At 39.6% G+C, this 22,336-nt stretch overlaps 1 protein-coding gene across 1 annotated transcript in view; it reads left to right on the plus strand.

The window, feature by feature from the left end:
- Nucleotides 1–334: 334 nt before the first annotated feature.
- The window catches only part of Trpc5 (transient receptor potential cation channel subfamily C member 5), a 126,948-nt gene continuing 104,946 nt past the window's right edge, over nucleotides 335–22,336 (plus strand). Inside the window, exon 1 of the mRNA XM_028773873.1 lies at nucleotides 335–732. Coding sequence (XP_028629706.1) covers nucleotides 355–732 — 378 coding nt within the window. The 5' untranslated portion in view covers nucleotides 335–354. The remainder of the gene's footprint in view (nucleotides 733–22,336) is intronic.

The raw sequence follows: 22,336 nt of genomic DNA on the forward strand, positions 1-22,336 counted from the left end.
TATGGATAACTGTAGGAACTAATGTGGCAGAGGCTTTGATTAACTTGTCCAAGACCACAGAGCTGGTAAGTGTTATTTTGAGCTCAAGTCTTTCGATCAAAGCAAGGAATTTTGATTTTGCTACTACTCTCCTCCTTGGCAATGTGTGTGGGGTGGTGGGGGCATTGATGTCATTTAGACACTTCGGAATTTTGAAATGCCACTAGAAAGGGATTAGTAAGTGGCCATTTGAAACCTTCAGGTAACTAAATCTCTCTCTCTCTCTCTCTCTCTCTCTCTCTCTCTCTCTCTCTCTCTCTCTCTCTCCCTTCCTCCCTCCCTCTCTCGACTTAGTTTTCTACATTGCTATGAACCATGGCCCAGCTGTACTACAAGAAGGTCAATTACTCACCATACAGAGACCGCATCCCCCTCCAAATCGTGAGGGCTGAGACTGAGCTGTCTGCTGAGGAGAAAGCCTTCCTTAGTGCTGTGGAGAAGGGGGACTATGCCACGGTGAAGCAGGCACTGCAGGAGGCTGAGATCTACTACAATGTCAACATCAACTGCATGGATCCTTTGGGCAGGAGCGCCCTGCTCATTGCCATTGAGAATGAGAACTTGGAGATCATGGAGCTCCTGCTGAACCACAGTGTGTATGTGGGCGATGCACTACTCTATGCCATCCGCAAGGAGGTGGTAGGAGCTGTGGAACTTCTGCTTAGCTACAGGAAGCCCAGTGGAGAGAAACAGGTAAGAGATTCTCTTAGGCTGGGAGTAGCTAGAAATCAGGGTGTCAGAATCCAAAGGACAAAGGTTTGGCAGTCTGAAATTAAGAAGCCCTATCTTAGAAACTTGTCAGTTGTCTCCAGAGCTATCCCAGGAGCTGCCCTGTGTGGCCTCTGCCATTTTATTACTTTGCTTTGTCTTTTTCCCCCTTAGTTACTCATACATATTCAATACTTAACAGTGCAAAGACATGTTCTTCATGTCTAGAATATGTAAACACTTTCCACTTTCTTTACCACCCCCATTATATATCTTCATTCTATTCCTTTACACAAACATTACATTCTAGAAAAGAGGCCAAGCACAGGACCCATGCTTTCTCTTGAGAGGCTTTTCTTCCACAGACAAGAAGACTTTAAATTTGAGTGCCATAGTAGAGACACAAATAAAAAGCATGCATATTTTCTTAGTACATGGCAGTGGCTGAGTCATACTCACAGGCATCTGAGAGTTTACGTCTGTGAGTCTCATAGTCTCCAGTCACTGAAAATTGTTATCTTTTTGGTCATTTTTGATTTCTCAGTCAAATCTTGTCCCCCATGTTCAATCCCTAAGCCCCGTGGTTTCCCCATTCCTCTTTCTTTCCCTTCTCACCCAATTCCCACTCCTACTCCCCACTCTGTCATCACAACTCATAAATAAGGGGTTCTCAAAGTGTGGCCGTGAGACTGGCAGCAGCAGCATTTCCTGAGAACTTATGCAAAATGCAAAGCCTTAGAACCCCACAATACAAGCAGACTGAGTCATGAGCTCTGGGATGTTCCCGCAACAAACTGTGCCTTAACAGGTCCTTGAGGAGATTCTGTCACAGGCTCTGGTTTGAAAGTCACTGTCCTCCATTCACAGGAACATTTTCTCCTTAGTCTCCCTGCATCCATTCTTTGTGCCTCTGAAGCTTCCCTGAAAAGTCGGGCTAGCTTATTCTTTCTACATTAGGATAATGATCTTATTAGTCCTACCCCTTCTTTTAATACCTCAATTAGCTTTTTCCTCTGGTGTTATGAGAACATGCTTGAGGTCATGTACTTTATAAATCAAAGAGGCTTGTTTTGCTCATCATTTTTGGAGGCTGAATGTCCAAGATAACATGGCTTCTCTGATAAAACCTCTGATGAGGGGCCTCCTAGCTTTTATTATAGCCATGGTGAAGAAACTAGAATGGGAACTCGTGAAACATGGAAGGAGGCTAATCAGCAACAATGCAAACAGTCAACCTAAAATCTTATGAGACAGAGCCGAAGCTGGAGTTCAGGGAGATCCATCGTTCTGCATACTGATTCATTTAGGGCACGCACAATGAAAATGAGCTGACAAATCACAAAGTCCTGCAATTGTCAGAATAGAGAACAGAATCAAAGTCTGGTACTAGCAGATCAACAAACCTTGGAGTAACAAGACTAAATTCCCTTCCCCATCAGCGTTTTCCATACCTCTAAGAAAGTAAGAATCTCATCGCTCTTGTTCCTTGCTATATCACACTACCACAGGAAAGTATCTATACACAATCTATACACAATACTTGATAAATACTCATTTAATGGATGAGTAATATGTAACTAGAGCTAAGCTAAGCATCTTTTTTTTTCTGGAACAGGTCATGTAAGTGTTCAAATGTAGTAGCAAAATAAAACAAGTGGAACGATATCTAATAACAAATAAGTATAGTTTTCTGAGCAATGATACACTTCTATAAAAAAAAATACAAAGCCCGCAAAAGTGATAACGTTAGCATAGAATCATGTCAATTAAAAATTAGCTGCTGACATAGGATGGGAGGGATGTATGTATCACAGAAACACGTACGTCAGCATCAGGAAAGATCTGGCGAGACAAATGTGAAGGTATTCACAGTGGGTTATTGTTCATTCATGTAAATGCACATGATATACATTCCAGTTGCTTATCCATGCTATCTATATTTTTTTTTTTAGTTTTTATTCCTTTATGGAGAGCATGCTGGTCTATATATCTTAAAAATTACATTAGATACAGTTGTCTTGATAAATCAATTGTACTATCTAAATATATATTGGATCTTTAACAATATTTGATTTCTATTTAATTGGAATAATATATTGGCTTTTTGGAAAATGTGAACAATTAAAAGAAAATGCAAAGACTTACAAAGAGACAGCATTGAGAAATACAAAAGAAAGTGTTCTTGGGCTGACAGCTATACAATGTCTAATCTATAGTTTACAGAAAGTATCTAATTTTATAATTTTTTTCTCAAATCATAATTAATTCACACAGGGGTTATAAACACAGAAAGGCAGGATGTGGGGAAGGGAATGACACTGGAGTGTGGGTGTTCAGGGGGAATACAGATATTTTCAGAACCGGGTATCGGCTGGGTGAAGGTTCAGGGGACAAGTCACTATGACTCTGCCTATGACTCGCTTGTCCTTATCTAAGTTGGTATTGTCTGCCAAGACTACCTATTTACAAGGTCTATGACTACTCAGGCTTATAAATTTCCACAAAAGCTGCCTGTTGACATTAGCTTATAGCCATCTGTTTCAATGTTTTTCCACTGAGACCCAAGACTTGGTGTTAGTATACATGTATGACAGGCCTATTGCTGATTTTAGGCCTATGGCTGATTTTAGGCCTACAGTGTGTAAGCAGGGCTGCCCCTGACATCTCCTCCCTTCTCTAAGTATAGAAGGGCTGTGGCAATTCTAATCTTGTGAAAGTGGGGATAGAGGCCTGACCTCCAGTATTTAAAGGGGACCTTGTAATGGCTCCTGTCCATTTGGGCTGGAGAGATGGCTCAGTTGTTAAAGGCTAGGCTCACAACCAAAAATATAAGCTAAGCATCTTAACATGGCTTACTTCATTTAATTATTCAGGTATTAATCTGCTAGACATTATTATTTTAGTAGTAGTGGGAGTAATAGTAGTGGTAGTGTATTACCTGTTTGATTTTTAAAAGCTGTTCATGGAGTTGTTTTCTATAAAAAATGAATTGGTGAGGTTTAGTCTCAGATTAGCACAGAATGTCCAACAACTTCTTAAATAGCCCTAAACATACCTCTGGTATTTCATAATATATGGTTATATATAGCAGCATCCTCAGTACTGATGATTATAAAACTAAAATTTTGTTCAACACTGAAAAATGATCCTGCAGTATCAAATATAAAAAATATCAAAAGTATTAAATATTTAGCCAAGATTTAATTCTTTATATAAAGACAAACAAGTACATTCATCTCATTAGTATGCAACTTTGGTTTACTGTTTAATAAGGCAGATCTAGTAAATCTTTCAGGCTAAGGGTAGTCATGATTTAGCATCAGCAAATGTTTAATGTTTGTAAAACTTTCTTATATACCTATATACCTGGGTTAGTTTAAAATTTCTTGGGTGGAAGGGGGTTCTGAGGGGAAAACATTTTAAAAGCCATACACTAAGCCACACTGCTTCCCTGGAAAGCATACACTCCTAACACAGAAATGGTGAGATGGATCAAATGAATAGAAAATAAATGAGCTCCCTAGTGACAGGCCTAAAGATTTAGGAAAGAAGTTGACTTTGTTTCCTACTTGGGCCATCCTAGCATACTCATCGAAAGTGATTTGTTCTGTGTCCCAGTCTCCCTGCTAAGCACCTGGGTAGATTCCAAAGACTTCTCAACTACTAACATCTAAATTCCTGTACCACACTGGATCAATATTCTTCCCTTTATTTGAAACTAATCTCATGGCAACTTGCACTAGTGGGTGGCCTCACTTGTAGGAGTACCTACTCCCTTTAACGTATTGTGTAAGCCTAATGCCCAGTTCTTTCCACCCTTAGCCTCTGTGTACTGAATCAGTGCCCACTAGATGAGGGATGAAATATATATATATATATATATATATATATATATATATATATATATATATATATATATATTTGCTGATGATATGAAGGAGTGAAGTGTATCTTCCAAAAAACTTACAAGACATTTTTCCCTGAACAAGACTTTTGGGAGCTATGTAATCAATCACATTTACCCTCATAACTATTTGGAGGAAGAAGAGAAAGTGGTACAATAATACCTGGGTAGTCAATATCGAGCAAGTCCATGTTTGGTGGATCCCATCTTTCTCATCTTTCCCTGTGCTCTAGCAAGTGCTGAGGATCTGCTAGTCAGGAAGGAGGGCACCATGTTAACTTATACTAAAGTTTACGTTGACGTGACCTCTCCTTGGCAAAAGTATAACTTAGCTGATAGAAACAAACTACTCCTGGTACAAAATCAGGCATATGCAACCTGGCTAAGGACACTTGTAGCAGCCTGGTTTTTGCTAGGACGTTTTGTCAGGCACTGCCGTTATAATTCCTCCTTTTTCCATACTCCATTATCATACAGCAATGTATATTAAACTGCACAGAGCCATCAGCTCTATCCACATTCCTTTCAGTAGCTTTGGACTCTCTTCCCCAAGCCCAACTATGAGCTTCTACTATTTCACTGTCTTCCATTGTTATGACAATCACTATGATAAGTCACATGTCAGTAACTGTAACATCAGTCTAGAGAACCTTGTCTTTCTTCGAGATAAAAACAAGATTTGTTTACTTGGGAACAATTGGCAATGTGAACAAACACAGGCCCCCTAAAGGACCTTGAGTTCAGCTGGGCAGACCATTTGCAGGAAGGCACCCCTTCTGCACAAAATCTCAAGAGCAAATCTTTTTCACAGAGTTGCCACCACTACCACCACCACCTGGTCTTCATCACTCTAGAAAATGAGGCACAGCTGACCTCCATCAGTCTTGGGAAGATAAATCAGGGTCATCTTTGGCACTTGTAGGCAAAGACATAAGATCCAGGCTGGCAGCAAGATTCCCTCTGTGCCTCCTTTACCCCATTCTTATGCTCCTCCCCCTGCTCAGCCATATTAAAACTACTTTACAATAAAAATCAGAGGCCCAGCATAAATGGCCGTTATGGGCTTCAAGAGTCAGCATCCACAAAGAGACCTGAATTTTCAACAGGAACCAAATTTTAGAATAAAAATAGTAATATCTTACCAGGTAGACTGTTCCACACCCAAAAGTAGTAGTAGGAGGAGGAAGAGGAGGAGAAGGAGGAGGAAGAGGAGGAGGAGGAGGAGGAGGAGGAGGAGGAGGAGGAGGAAGAGAGAGAGAGAGAGAGAGAGAGAGAGAGAGAGAGAGAGAGAGAGAGAGAGAGAGATCCTTCTGTTGCACTAGATTCTGGCCCTCTCAACCAACTTTCTACCCACTGCAGATTATTTCTTTAGGAGTAAAATTTGGCAACTTGAAGGCTTTGTAACATTGATTGATTGATTGATTGATTGATTGCAGATAAACGCTCTTAGAATTAGTCATGGAATTCAAAACTTGGGGATAAGAGAAGACCTAATGCCAGACTACTTCTTGCCTGTTCTGCTTACTGCCTTCTGGCCATTGGCTTTAGGTATTCTTAAAGGAGCCTTGTCAGCAGGGAAGACTGATTCAGCTATAATTCAGAGACGAGACTGGCATTTAGGCGAATATACTAAACCAACTCTGAACCATTTGTTGTACATATAGGAGATGTGTCAAAATGTGGGTTCCTGAGGCTCAGTGCATGACTATAGGATCAGAATCTTGGGACTAAAGCCTGAAACCAATACTTTAACAATCTCATTTCCACCAGTGTCTAGGTAAGAGGTCCTTATGCCTCTGTATTTCTGTGGTTGTCTTTAAAAATACCATAAACTGGATGGCTTAAGGCAATAAAGAGTGAAGGTAAGACTGATTCCTTTTTGGAGAGATGTCTGATAAGATTTGTAGGTTGCCTACAATCCCTCATGCTTCTTACATTTGTATCACTTCAGTCTCTACCTCTATAGATGTAAAGGGTTCTTTCTTTGGCTTTCCTCTGTTTCCATCCAAATTGCCTTCTTCCTTAAATGGATGACCCCATTTTGTAATTGCATCTACAAAGACTCTTTTCTCAAATAAAGTCATAGTACAATTTGAACATATCATTTGAGGTACACTATTCACACTGTGTGAAACATGGTGTTCCAAAAAAGTGGATTTCAAATGTTTCTAGTAGTAGAGCCATTCATAAAATCACACTGAGAAACAACCCAGAGAGACCTTCCTTAGTCTAACTGGAGGTTGGACCCAGAACATATTGATTCATTCTGACTCTTGCTTTTTCTTGATCTTGGAGGAGAAAGCATAACTTGAATACCACCAGTGTAGAGAACAAATGGTAGAGTCTAACTCACTGTTCACAGCGCTAGCCAGCTCAGTTCCATCATCTATAAAATGAAACTAATATCACCTATCTTCTGCCTAACCCAGAGGTCTGTTTTAAGGAAAAATTAAGATTGAAATATGTGAACCAGTTTGAGAAATCTTTCAATTTTAAACTGATGTCAGTCATGATCATTTTCTGATTTGCTCCTTCAGTTTGCTTGAGCTCATCATAGTGTGTGAAGAGACCAGATGGTCCGTGGCCCTGGTCACAAGGCACCCAGGGTACAGTATGTGGGAGGATTGGAGAGTGAGCTGGCCCAATTCACAGATCACCTCCCTCCTGTCTAGTTGGCCTAGATGGCAACAGTCTGCCTTCTGCTCCTGAAGAATCTCCATAACCTCAAAGGCATTCTTCCTTTCTCAAAAGGGTTTAAAGACTTGAACAACGTGTAAGTGGAGCTTCTGGTCATTGTATCAATAGCCTACCAAAGTAATGTTCTTTCTTGGTCACTTGCATCACTGCAGGCATCCAGAAAGAGGCTAAGCCAACCTTTTCCCTGTGGCCCGCCCCTCTGGGCTCTGCCATAATTACTCATTTGTCTGTGGCAGATGGCTCCAAATTAAAATTGGTCTCACAGATGAGCTTCAGAGATTAAATCTCAACAACATTGATAAGTGTTTGTGTTGAGGTTAGAGAAAATCAGCAACAGGACACTGTTTTTTTTTTTCCTGTTCCTATCTAGCCCTTAATCTCAGGGTAAGATTGTACAATATGGAAGAAGGACACTGAGGACCTCCATAAAGGTTACTGAAACACACAGAGAGGACCTAAAGGGACTAGTCCATCTAGTTAACTCAGTGAGAGAGATGAGACAGTAGAGATTATAAATTTTCCCCTGCTATTTACAGATAGTCTAGACTCTGGAGTCAGCCACTTATTAGATGTGTTTCCTTGGACAAGTCACTTAATCTCTCTAAAGCTCAGTCTTTTCATCTGTGTCTAGGGACAATGGGGAAATCTACTTTATAGAATTATTGTGAGAGTGGAAGGAAATACAGATACATTGACATGGAATGGTCCCTGGCATGTATTAAGCACTCAATAGACAGCTAGTACTGCTCCTACTCTGACCGGTTAGTCATGCTGATGTCATCTGCTGGTTAACGGCACCTATTTTCTCAAGTGAAGCTAGGAGAAAGCTTGATTAGTAAAGTGTCTGTGCAAGCATGAGGACCTGAGTTCAGATCTCCAACACTCATCTAAAAGCTGAGCTTAGCGACATACATCTGTAACCCCAGCACTGTGTAGAGGCATAGAAACAGGTGAATCCCCAAAGTTTACCATCCAGCCATCCTCATCAAATCAATGAACTGCTGATTCAATAAGAGAACCTGTCTCAAAAATTAGGGGAATACCCATCAAGTAAGATACCTGAAGTAAAATTTTGGTTTCTAAACATATGCACCGATGTGAACAAGTTGTAAACACTACACACATGGATCAGGGACATACATTTTTGCACATTAAGTACTCATTGTACATAGTGGTTAAAATTCAATTTGAGGAGCTGGTAAGATAGTTCAGCAGGTAAGAATGCCTGCAATGCTAGCTTCTGGGGCCACTCTCTTCTGGTCTCTGTAGGTACTCTACTCATGTGTGCAAACCCTACACACACACACACACACACACACACACACACTTTCTTACATTCACATGTACACTTAAATAAAAATAAAATCTTTAGTTAGTTAGTTAGTTAGTTAGTTATTTTCAAATCGTAATTTTTACTCATTCACACAGGGGTTATAAACACAAAAAGGCAGGACGTGGGAAAGGGGATGACACCGGAGAGTGGGTGTTCAGGGGGAATATAGATATCTTACTGAACAGGGTATCAGCTGGGTGAAGGTTCAGAGGACCAAACTGGGTGACCTTGGGAAGGTCATTTACCTCATTTAAGCATCAGTTCCCTTATCTGTAACTTGAGGCTAATTAATAGTCTTACCAATTTTGTAAGTTGTCTTAAAATGTAAGAATGACTTTAGACTGGGGAAGTAGCTCAGTGGTAGAGGACTTATCTAAATGATCATTACATTAAGCCTTTGAAATAATTTGCAGAATGTAATCTTTAGTGTATGACAGAGTATAATCTTTAGTGTATGAGAGCCATATCATTTGCATCAATCCAAAATAGTTTTATTTGTTAATTTTCTCATCAGTATAATAAATTACCTGAAAAAAAAAGCAAGTGAAGGCTTAAAGACTTTATTTTGGCTCAAAGTTTGGTACAGTCCCTCAGGACCTGGAAATCATGGAGTGTGTGCATGGTGCCACTAGTCATATTGCATCTGCACTCAAGAAGCAGAGGCGAAAAGATGCTGGTGCTTAGCAGGTTTTCTCTTTGTATTCAGTCCAGGATTTTTGGCAATGGAGTGATGCTGTCCACATTTAGGGTGGGATTTCCTATCTCAATTAATCCCATCTAGAAACTCCTTCGTAGACATGACTAACGATTTGCCTCCTCTCATGATTTTAGAGCCTGTCAAGGATAGTCAGTATTGACCATCTAATAATATTACTATCCCAATAATTGCATAACCTGAATTTTCCAGTGTCAGAGTAACTAGGCTTTTGTCTTTTTATTAATCTAAATAACTACTCACTTTATTATTGCTTTCATTCTCATGCTATTCCTTCAATTCTTCTATCCTCTCTGACCCAACAGTTCAGTGTCCAGATACCATATTTTAGCACATTTAGAAGCATAACTGAGACAAAATGAATATATAAACCCTTTATATATTTGATGGGTGTAGTTTGATGAATCTGGACATATGCATAATAAGCAAATCTATCAGTTCTGAACAGTTCCTATTGCCTCCTCTGTTTTGTCCTGTTTTTATCTCCCGGCTTCCTGACATGATGCCTACCAAGCTATACTTCTTTTTTGACCACTGCCTCCAGCATTTTTTTTCCTACAGAATCATTAGATTTCTTTCCTTGCATGCTGGTTCCTACTGATAAACCAAAACAAGATTAAGTAAGTCCAATTCACAAAATGTTCTCTGTGCTGAGGAGTATGTCAGCTCTGTGAAGTTCTCAGCAAAATGAAGAAAACATGATTAGAGGGAGCTTCAATGCAGGAAGGCTTCCTGTCTCACTTTGATCTCAAAGGATTGTTGTCACTCATTTATTAGAGAAAAGGGTTTGTGAGCTCACTGGGAGAATATTACTTTGTGGAGTCAATTCTATCTTTGGGCAGTTCTGGAGGCTGAACTCATGTCCTTTGGCTTGTATTTTGAAGTAACAAGCACCAAGTAATGAGAATGAAAAAGAAAAGTGCACTGAATGGGCATGCATGTGAAATGAAGGAGGAGGTATCAAATGTCAAAGGATAGTCTTCACTACAAGTGATTTTGGAAACAGCCTGGGCTACATGAGACCCTGTCTCACCCCAACATGGAAGAAGGGGCACAATGTTCCACCCATAGCTGAGTAACTATAGACATTAGTTTGCTGTTTTCTTCAGTGGAGTAATGACTGGCATGTCAACCAAAATCCAGGGCAGGCCTCATGCCCAGGAGTAGTCTGCCTCACAAACTGGACTCAATGAGTTTAGGAGGGGGGGTGTCTATTTTTTTTAAAAAAAAAAAGAAGACAAAGAGAAGGAGATGAGGAGAGAAGGAAGAGTACGATATTGAGTTGGTAGGGAGTTGGAGGAGAATAAACAAGATCAAATAAAATAGAGTGTACAAAAATTCTCAAAGAGGAGTGAGGAGAAGGACTGAAGGAGCTGAACCCCATAGGAAGAACAACAGTATCAACTAATTGGACCTCTCAGAGCTCCCAGGGACTAAGCTATCAATCAAAGAACATACATGGGTGGGTTTGTGATCCCCCTGCTACATATGTAGCAGAGGACTGCCTTATCTGGCATCAGTGGGAGGGGAGGCCCTTGGTCCTGTGGAGGCTTGATGCCTCAGAGAAGGATGCTAGAGGGGTGAGGCGGGAGTGGGTGGGTAGGTGGGTAAGCACCCTCTTAGAGGCAAAGGGAACGGGAGATGGGGTGGGGAGCTCATGGAGAGGGGGCTGGAAGAGGGACAACATTTGAAATGCAAATAAATAAAATAATAAAAATAAATAAAATACCATTTTAGTATAAATAAATATAGTGAAAGGGCCATCTAAAACAAAGGATGGCAAATAAAAGAATAAGAGAAGAAAAAGGAAGTTGGTACCAATGACAGACCATCTCTCCCTTCTCTCCTCCTTTTCCCATTCTAAGTAAAGTGGAGCGATGATGTGGAACTTTCTGAAGTTGGAGAGCACAAAATCTAAATCCCTTTCAACTTTTCCAAGGCAGCTTTACAGCCACTATCAGCTAGCTCCATTGTCCATCTCAGAACTCTGGGTGGAACTCTAGGTTAAACATTATGAAGAGGGACTTTCCGATGCATCCCCTTATCATCAAATAGGCTTTATACTTCAACCACCAGAGAGATACTATGTCTCCGTCACTCTCGTTTAGAACAAATTGTGCTTTATGTGCTCAAAGAAAATGAATGTGCATCATATTCACGTAAGGTCTTCTTAACTGTCTAATGGATGATGTAAATTTGTTCAGCTCTCAGAGTTTATGATCACTATCACCTTTGGGGACATTCATCTGCTTAATTTTGAGTTTTGTTCTGAAAGAAATCACATTAACTATAAGAAGTATGACAATATAATAGTATAAGAAGAAAAATATTCTGCTTCCCATTCCCCAAACTGACTCCTTAGAAGTCATGACTAGGAACAATTTATATGGATCTGCCTAGATACTGTCTGTTTTTATTTAAACAGAAACACAGAGAAACTTTTTTGAACAAAGGCTTTACAAAAAATGTACCTTGCTGAGTGGTTGTGCCTTTTGTCTTTAATCCCAGCTCTCAGGAGGCAGAGGCAGGCTGAACTCTATGAGTTTAAGGCCACTCTAGTCCACAAAACTAGATCCAGGACACAGAAAAACCAATGTCGAAACAAAAAAAAAAAAACCTCTAATAATGCATTCCTGCTATCTTTGTCTGTGGGAACATTTATTCATACTGCATTGTTTCTATCAATATGATCTTGTACATGTGTGTATACTTATTTGTCCAGTATATTAAGTGAGCACTTAAGTTGTTAGGTGTGGTTATTTCTTACATCTTTGTCATCATAGATCAAAAAAACATTAAGAACTACAACATTTCCAATCTGACAGGCAAAAAGAAGAACTACCTCATTGTAATTGCATATATGACCTTTTTAAGATGTAGCTTAAGACCAAAAGAGGTCATTGAATCCCTCAGAGTTAGCATAACATGTTTGTAGGAAACCCAGCATCTTCTTTGGGTGCTAGGATCAGATCTTCGGTCCTCGTGATTGGTTACCACCAATCCATCTCCCGAGATCTACACTTGATTTTTATTATAAGCAAGATTTAACATATTTTAATGTCATAAACCATTTGTTTTATTCTTGTGTGAACATCTGATCGTATATGTTACCTTTGTCTGCTAGAGTCATCTGATTTGTCTGTTATTTTCATATTATACTCATTAAACTTACTAATTTTGTAAAACTGTTTACCTTGATTTATTAAAGATCAGGAATTTAAACTAAGTTATGCAATAAGTCTGCAGCAAAGAGCAAGGCTAATTATACTCTAGGGCATGTAACTTTGCTGTATATACATGGAAGACTATCTTAAATGACATTTAAAATATCTTAATATCGTTCTAGGATAAAAGCATACATGCATAATAGCTCTTTATTTTTAAGTTGCCAGTTTAGTACTTTAGCATCTTAATTCAAAAGGAAGAAGGAGACTGCATATTCAACCAAAGGAAAATAAAACAGCACAGAAATCGAGAGGTTGTTCTTTGGTGTAAGAATGAGTTCTAATAAAAGAACAATAGCAAAAATCCATCTCACTCATTGCTTTTCCTGTCTTCATTAGCAACACAGTTGCTAATTCCAAAAAAGAAAAGCTGTCAACGTTGATAATTTGAAAAAAAAAAAAAAACAGGAAGCTTTCCTTGATTTACTGAATAGTGGAGAAATTTATGAGTGATAAAATGGGTGATGGGACAAATCTATACAATTTCTCATTTCAATTTTTCAGTCATCTGCACTGATCAGATAAGAAGATAATTTCCAGATTCCTTTTATATTTGATGTCATGGAGACATACATCAAGATTAAGAGTGTTTGGCAATATAACAGTTTCTAGCTTCCAAACCTCTGTCTTCTTCTGGTCCTCCAAGTTAAATATCCGAGTCTTTAACAAGTTAAAGATTCAAAACTAGAGTCTGGATCACAGAAGAGGGGACAAAAACATTTTTTAAATTTGGGGAAAGAATACATTTGGAGACAGGAGCTGCCATTCAACAACAAGGTGAGTTCCTAGTATACCCAAATCCCTAGGCTCCATCTCCAGTACTTCCTCTTGTTTGGGACACTAAGATGGAGTATCGATACCAGTGACAAAATGGACAGTCATGACATCCAGATTGATAATAGGCCAAAGCATTCTTGGTGATACAGAGATGTGTAGTGCTTTCTCCAAGGGTCAATATTTGTCTTTAGCATATAACAGCCTTGAGAAGCTTGGAGGTGACACCAACAGCCTCAATTGTTACTATGGTTATTTTTTTTCCTACTTTGATTTGAGGGGAGGTTTTGGTAACTTGGGAAGTTCGTAAGAAAGATAAGTTTGAGCTCCCTTTGTTTGAAATGTGTAAATAGCAATTATAGAATCATGTCTAAAACGGTCTCAAAGAACAGAGAAACTCTTGAGATGGTCAAGATAAGAATATTTAAGTCTTCAATCACTCAGAATAGCCTATGAACCTGACCTCTTCACACCACTCTTTATTTAAAGATTTATTTATTTATTTATTCATTTAAAGTATATAACTACACTGTAGCTGTCTTCAGCCACATCAGAAGAGGGCAACATATCCCATGACTGATGGTTGTGAGCCACCATGTGGTTGCTGGGAATTGAATTCTGTACCTCGGGAAGAGCAGTCAGTGCTCTTAACCGCTAAGCCACCTCTCCAGCCCTTCACACCACTCTTACCACCATCAACTCACTTGATCAACCACAGTAGCCCCCTAAATGTGTTCTGTTTGTTTGTTTCACTCTTTTTTTTCCTCAACATACTAATTTTTATTGATTCTTTGGGAGTTTCTCATTATGCACCTCAATCCCACTCATTTCCCCATCCTTCCATGTCCGCCACCCCCCCCTTGTAAGCCCCTAAAAAGAAAATAAAAATTCACATTTACATTTTTAAAAAAATCTCACCAATCCCTCTGGGCAATGGCCTGCTCCTCTATCAACCACAGCCTTCTCTCACACCTATCACACCTGCCACAGGTCTCTAGTTCCATTGTGTCAGTACCTCTTGCTTCCTCCATCTTTCCAGCTTCTCTATCACATATTTGTCATAGTGGCATTGGAAGCTGCACTGTGTCACGCAGTACACTTTTGCCCAAATGGCTTTATGTGTAAATTTTCATTGCGATGAGTTGTTGGTCTGGTTCAAGGCCTCTGGCTTCTGCCACACCATCAATACAGGACCCTCACCAAGGCTTCTATTGGATACCTTGCTGTTGCCCTGGGTCATGGAGCTCCTGCAGCATTGGTTGCACAGGGTGAGCCCCTTCATGCACTCCAACAGCTCATAGATGTGTTGGTGCCAATTAGGGTAGGCCTGGATCTAGGCCTAGGTAATAGCAAAGTTGGTCAGCCTAGGCTTCCTCTGGCCACCACACCACCAAGAGGAAGCCAGTGAGAAGCAGAGCCAGATCTCCTGTATCCAGGCCACAAGGGCAGGCTCTCCCTTGCTTATGGCAAAGCTCAGCAAGGCCCTCAGACATAAATACGGTTTCAGGTGGCAGCCTAGACCACAGATATGTGCATGGCTTACAGTGGTAAAATGAACCACACACATTAATATAGCCTCTGTCCATACCTGGATCATCAAGCCACTGATGGTGCTCAGCAGATGTAGATACCACAGGCCTCATCACAGCCTCAGATGACTACACATGCCAATAACGTCAACATGCCCCCCCACCCAGGCATCAAAACCCAAGGATATCACCAAGTCATCAGTCAGTGGCACAGACTGATTACATCCACATGGATCTCAGGCTTCAGCACAGCCTGGAGCAGCAGCAAGGACCACAGACACCAACATGGCCTCCAATGGCATCACAGACTACCGTGGTCCTTCCAGGAGGTCCAATCCATAAAGTGAACCTTTCCTCATTTTGGGCCTCTGTCATTGCCCAAAGCCAGGGTGATCCCACAGCTGGGAAGCATATTCATAGGTGAGTTTGCATCTAGATAAGCTCCAGGCTGTGGTACATGGCCCATACCAACCCTACTGAGTGACGATGACCTGAGCCCTCTCTCTCACCGGTCACCATCATCACATCTTTAGCTCTACCTGTCTCCATGGGGCATGTGCCACTCCCTTTTTTCTGTTTTTCTCACCTCTCCATAACATATGTGATCATCATAGTGGCATCTGCTCCACACCATGTGGCAAGGATGGCCTGACTGCATTTCACTCTGGACTTTTCCCATAACCTGTAATCACCTACTTTTTTATTTATATTTTTATTGAAAACATTTTTTATTTAATGTACTCTGATCATAGTTTCTCTTCCCCCAACTCCTCACCACCCCAACCCATCAAATTCCACACCTTCTCTTTCTCTTTAGAACAAAATGGAGAAAAAATAAAACTTTTAAAAACAAAGAAAAAAGCATAAGACACGCACACACAAATAACACATAAAAACATAAAATCAGAAAACATAATACACAAGCAAAAGACCAGTAACCCCCCCAAAAATGTAATATAAGACAAAAAGCCTACAACAATATCACTGAGCTCATTCTTATTTTTGTCATATGCTGTAAGGCCTGAGGACTACACATACATGTGGTTAATATACCCAATGATACGCCATTGGAGAAAACGAATTTTTCCTTTTCAAGAAGATGTCAGTTGGAGATAGCTTCTGGGATAGTGATAGATGCTCACTATCCTCCATCAATACTAAAACCCCATCTTGCTTCAACTTATACAAGCCCTGTGCATCCAGTCACAATCCCTGTAAATTCCTATGTTCATGAATCCTATTGTGTCTGAAAGACAGTTTGCTAAGTATCCCCCATCCCTTCTAACTCTTTCTGCCTCCTCTTCCACATAGTTCTCTGAGCCCTTCCAGGACACATCCCATTTAGAATTGAGTGCTTAAAAGTATCTCATTCAGGACAAGCCTGAATGCATAGGGGTTGATGTCAAAAGTATCCCCTCTGCAGGAAAAGACATCGGGATGGGTATGGCCCTCATGCCTCACTGGACAACAACAGGGGGACCAGAGCCATTACAAAGTCTCCTTCAATTACTGGAGGTCAGGCCTCTATCCTTGCCTTTGCAAGATTAGATTCGCCACAACCCGTCTATACTTAGAGAAGGGAGGAGATGCCAGGGGCAGCCCTGCTTACACACTGAAGGCCTAAAATCAGCCATAGGCCTAAAATCAGCAATAGGCCTGACACACATGTATACTAACACCAAGTCTTGGGTCTCTGTGGAAAAACATTGAAACAGATGGCTATAATCTATTGTAAACAGGCAGTTTTTATGACAATTTACCAGCCTGAGTAGTCATAGACCTTGTAAATAGGTAGTCTTGGCAGATATTACCAACTTAGATAAGGACAAGTGAATCATAGGCAGAGTCATAGTGAAATATCCTGTGAACCCTCACCCAGCTGATACCCTGTTCTGAAAGATATCTGTATTCCCCCTGAACAACCACGCTCCAGTGTCATCCCCTTCCCCACATCCTGCCTTTTTGTGTTTATAACTCCTGTGTGAATGAGTATAAATTACAATTTGAAAAAAAATAAATTATATATATATTTTTTTAAAAAGTATCTCATTCTCTATACATTGTCCAGCTGTGGGTCTCTGTATTAGTTCAACTCTACTGCATGTTTCTGATGATGGCTGGGCTCCACAAATTTCATCTTGTGAGCCAGCCTTAAATCCAAGCAAGGACTGATTGGTCACTCCCACATCTTTTGTGCTACAATTGCACCAGAATATCTAATGCAAACAGCTGACCACTGTAGATCTCAGGGTTTGTAGTTGGGTTGGTGTTTACGTTTCTCCTCCAGGAGCAAGCAGAATACCTACCAGTACCAATTCAAATATAAGAAAACCTGTCGTTCTGCTCAAAGCTCACTAAAGCTCTTTGGTGCTTATGGAACATTACATGATTTAACCTGTTGCCATCAGCCTTCATCACCTATCACTTTCTCTTGCTCAACCTCCTCTAGCCATACTCACTTTGTTGAGATATTTTGTTATTTTGTTTTGTTTAGGATGCTGTAGATGAACCCTAGAACCTTATTGTGATAGATAAATGTTCCACCTCTAAATTATATCCAGAGACCTAATTGTGAATTGTTTCTGTTTTGTTTTTTTTGTCTTACTATTAATGATATTGATTTTTAGCTCTAGGAATGGAACACAAGGCTACTTTCATGCTAGGAAAAATATTCTATGATTGAGCCACTCAGTCCCCACACTCACTTATTTCAAGAATAGTGTGATTCAAGTGTCTTTGAATGGTTTTCATCCAGTTAGTTGCAACGCTAGCTCTTCATTCTCCTTTAGATTTGCGTTCTAATAATAACTCATAAAGCAGGTTCCCCCTACCCTTTTCTTCCTATCACCAATGCCTCCAATGCCCTTAGTAGTTTTCCAAATATGGTAGACTTTCTGTAAATAATTTCTGAATGAAGAAAGAAGTGATTTTAGTAGAATGTCAAACCCAAAAATATTATCTAGTTCATCTCTTCATTTTATTATTGTGAAAAGTGACAGATAAAACATGATCTGTCAAGGTTCGATTGGTAGGCTCTATAAGCCAAGAAATACAGAACTTCTGACTTCGTACTGAGTACTATATCCATGACATTGAAATTAAATAGCTCTATCCTTAAATCCACTCTGAATGAAGTCTATGACATCCTCCTAGGCACTGTGAAAGTTCCTTGTATCTAACCTAAATCCTACATCTTTTTTTAAAGTTGTTTTATATGTATGACTATTTTGCCTTATGACTGTTCACTGCAAGCTGTGCATTGTCCATTAAGGTCCAGAAGAGGGTGACATAGCTCCTGCAACTGAAGTTAAAGACAGTTGTGAAGCATCATGTAGGTCTTCTATAAGAGGACCAGATCCTCTCTAAGAACAGCGAGTGTTCTTAACCAGTAAGCCATCTTTCCAGTTCCAAATACTACATTTTATAAGCTAAAGTATATTTTATATATATGATATATATGTATATACATCTTACCTTAATAAAGTATACTCTATACTTTACATAAAACTGAAGGCAAGATTTTAGTCTCTATAGTGCTCAAAAAGGTATCAATGTCACAAAATAAGCACAAAATAAGTTTCGAATTACATGGCTGGGATCTAGGGACATATGATTAGAAAGCCATGTAAGTGACAATATCTATGATTGCATAGTAGTGAAGTCATGGCAGAAAATACTAAAAACATATACTGTAATAAGTAAAAAAAATGTGAAATTTAAAAGCCAAGTCCACTTAGTGTGTAGCCAACTGCTTCTGGCATTGAATTAGAAGAAACTTTCCCTTAAAAGAGTTCTCTAATAGCAGGAGGAATCTGAGGGTGCTGAGTAACATATGATGGGTAAAATGAAATGTGCTTGTCCATAAGAGTTCAAAAGAATCATCTCCAAACTCAGGAGAAGTGGAGTGACATATTGTCCAAGATGTAGAATGGTAACTCTGTAGGAATGTCCTCAAAAGGGTTAATCATCTGCAATAAGACCCCATCATCTCTCAAGTCTCTTTAAACCAGTCTTGCAATGTGTTTATCAGATTGTAGTGAACAGTCTCAGGACTGCTGTTTTCTATTTAATCCTCTAGCTGTCAAGAAGCAAGCAGCAAATTCCTCAACCTATAGCTTCACCGCTTCCCATGGAAAAGGAAATGATCTCACAAGAATACCATGAGAACATGAGCAGGACTTCCAAATTACCCTAAATGTACTTGATAAGCCCCCAATAAAGAGCTCTGGCTGCCATAGTAAAGAAGCAAGAATACAAAGCCACATTCAATGAAAACCTTCTGGAGAGATCACTAAAATCTCACACAGAGATATCTTGACAATTTTTTTAGGGTAAAACATGAGGCATTCTGGGGGATAGCTATTTGTCAGCAGTATACTTAATTACAGAATCATTAGGATTTAATGAAAATAGTGCAGTCTATTCTTTTTACAAGCACAAATAATTTTAATGATTTGTGTTAAATAAGAGTGAAGTTTAAATCTATTAAGAAAAAATGAAAAGTACAAGCATGTTTTATAAAAGGAAGTAAAATCTGACGGGTTAAATGCTTAACATAAGCCAACTTTATAATAATACGAAGTTAGAACACTCAGAAATAATACTAGTAAGGAAAAGAAAAAACATGAGGGAGGGGTGGGACAAGAAAAATGAAACATGAACAGAACCCTCAAATGCATTTTTAAAAACAGGAATTCATAGCAAGAAACAGACACAAAGCTGACCAAGAATGAGACCCTGGATGCAACAGAAAGCAACACAGGGTTGGAATTTAAAAAATACCTACAACCAAGATCCCCAGATCTTAAATAGCTTAATCTAGATGTTACCCCACAATTCCCAGATTCAGAATAAAATATAAATCAGACACAGGTAAGACCTATAGACTTTCATAACTAGTCACCCTAAAAAGCCAGTCAAGAAGATATTAATTTGTTCACATAATATACCTGTTGACATAAAAAAAGTAGTCAAGTCAGAGAAGGATTTATCAGTTTTTCCGAGTGATCAGCAGAATCCCAACCTTTCTTAATAAGGGGATCTTGAAATGATTAATTTCACAACTTCCTTGTGTACTGAACTGTACCAGTTCTGGCCAGTGGTTGTTAAGCTGCCTTGTTCTGCTCCTGACAGCAAAACTGGTTGTTCTCTCAGCACCTCCTTCTGCAAAGAGCTACACATACTTCAATTTCTGGAAAGATTCATCCAAGAATCCTCTTCCTTGAATGCATTTTAAAAGTAAAGATCCTGTCCATTCAAAATGAGAGCATATGGGATAAACAAGACAAGCATGCTGAGCTAGGGTCTCCCCGCTTCTCTGCCTTGGCAGCTTCCACATCAAGCGGAAGCTCCTGTTATGGCTTTTGTGTAGGATATGGGGAAAATGTTATGAATCAAGCCATCTCCAGTGTTTGCCTACCCATCAACCTAAAAAAAGTGTATAAAGAAATCAAAACTGGGTGAGTTAAAGGCCAAATTGGCTAATTCAGCAAGACTGCCTTAAAATAAATAAATGTAGCTCAGCTATGTACAAAGCCCCCCCCCCCCCGCACACACACACACACGCACACAAAAGATCAAAACTGGGCTGGGATTATATCGTTCTGTGGTGGGAAACTGCAAAACATGTGCAAGACTCTGACTTTTCATACACAGCATAGAACATAAAAGAGAGAAAAGGATAAAAGGAAGAAAGGGAAAAAAAGAAAAAGGAATGGGAAAGGGATTAAATCCTTACAGAGATTTATTGTAGTAATTCCCAGAAAGATTCACCACAAATAGTTTGCTTCTAATCTAATCTAATGAACTGACATTTGACAATTTTCTAAACTGGTAAGACGTTCTAAGATATGGTGACTCGACAGTTACAGAAAATGGAGGTGTGCACAGATGCACAGTAGACAGCAACTATGCATGGTGAAAGCACGCACCATGAGCCTCCTTTGATTGTGCCACTAACAGCCAATGGTCCAAAACATGATTTCATAATGCATACACAAGACTGAAAAACTGCATAAACATGATGAAAAGAAAATGCAAGAACCTAAAACACAATGTAAGGAAGAGATAACTACACAGATATAACTTTTTACCATGGTGTTGCATTTAAATAGATGCTCTATTACCATAATGGAGGCAGAATAAACCATATGATGATAGTCTGTTTACTAAAGGATGCTGAACTCATGATAGACCATTTACAGATTTAACAAGTTGCTCTGGTGCCATCTCACTTATTAAACTTTGATAGATACTGATAAAACTGAAAGCCAGAATCAATCAAAACCCGTGGGCCACATGTATAATAAAAACTTCCTTGCAGGTCCCTGTGTGGAGCCCCATCCATGTGGTAGAGTTCATGAAGACTCTACCACTGAGTTGTAGCCCCATCATGAGAACAAAATAAAAATCTTAAAAGCAGTTTAGGCATCTGACTTAATTCCTAACTTAGCATCAAATGTTTTATTTCACAATCCAAAGTAGAGGAATGTGAATGGTTTCACCCATCCATAAAAATGTGAATGATCATACAGATCACAGTGGCTGGGTTCTCACAGTTCCTGCTTGTTCAATCTAAAATGTTCACCTTGTATGACATTCAGCTGTTGAGGGAAAGCAATTCAAAATCCATTGCACAGCTAATAAACCAGGTGGAAGGAGCCATCAAGACTTTGCCCTGAGGTACCCTTCCTGGGTGACAATTAAACAGATCTTCATAGATGATGTATTGTATACAGAAGTGCTGATGAGAATCAGGCTTAGTGTGGTATGCAAGTTTGTTGATGGGCTGAGGCACATCATTGTTGTTCTTGGGCTATCTACTGAGGACCTTGACCCTTGTTGCAACAATGGGCCTGAAGGCAGTGAAGACGAGTCTGTTTAGCAAGCGCTGTTTGCTTTGCTAAACCTCTGCACGTGCTTGGAATGTTGGTAGATGCAGAGTTGGTAGGCCTGCTGCAGCCTTGTGATTTCCATTATACCCTACTGAACAAAGATCTTTTACACAGCCCTTCTTTTGGGGCATCTCTTCAGTCTTGTTCGCAGTGTCAAGAGACACTATGTGCTGAGCTGATGATGAAGAGATTTCAGTTAAGCTTCCTGAACATTCTGATTCTGTGACAGTGCTGCTTGCTAATAAGTCTATTTCACCATTTACTTGGAGACTTTCTATAACTGACCATTGGCTACAGAAGGAGACAAACCTCTCCTTCAATTCCTCTTTGAAATCAAATCTACTGTCTTCTCTTTCTGGCCTTAAGTTCCACTCCTTGCTGATCTCAGCTAAAGATTTCTTCTGCTACATTTTTTTTTTTTTTTTGCAGATCTTCTAGAAGCTGTTTCAGCCCTCTTAGGAACAACTTCAGGAGGACTTGTGAACAAAGTCACATCTTAAGGATTTCTGGGCTTTCTCAT

Source organism: Grammomys surdaster, unplaced genomic scaffold (assembly GCF_004785775.1).
Source record: "Grammomys surdaster isolate TR1022 unplaced genomic scaffold, NIH_TR_1.0 236, whole genome shotgun sequence".
Lineage (NCBI taxonomy): Eukaryota > Metazoa > Chordata > Mammalia > Rodentia > Muridae > Grammomys > Grammomys surdaster.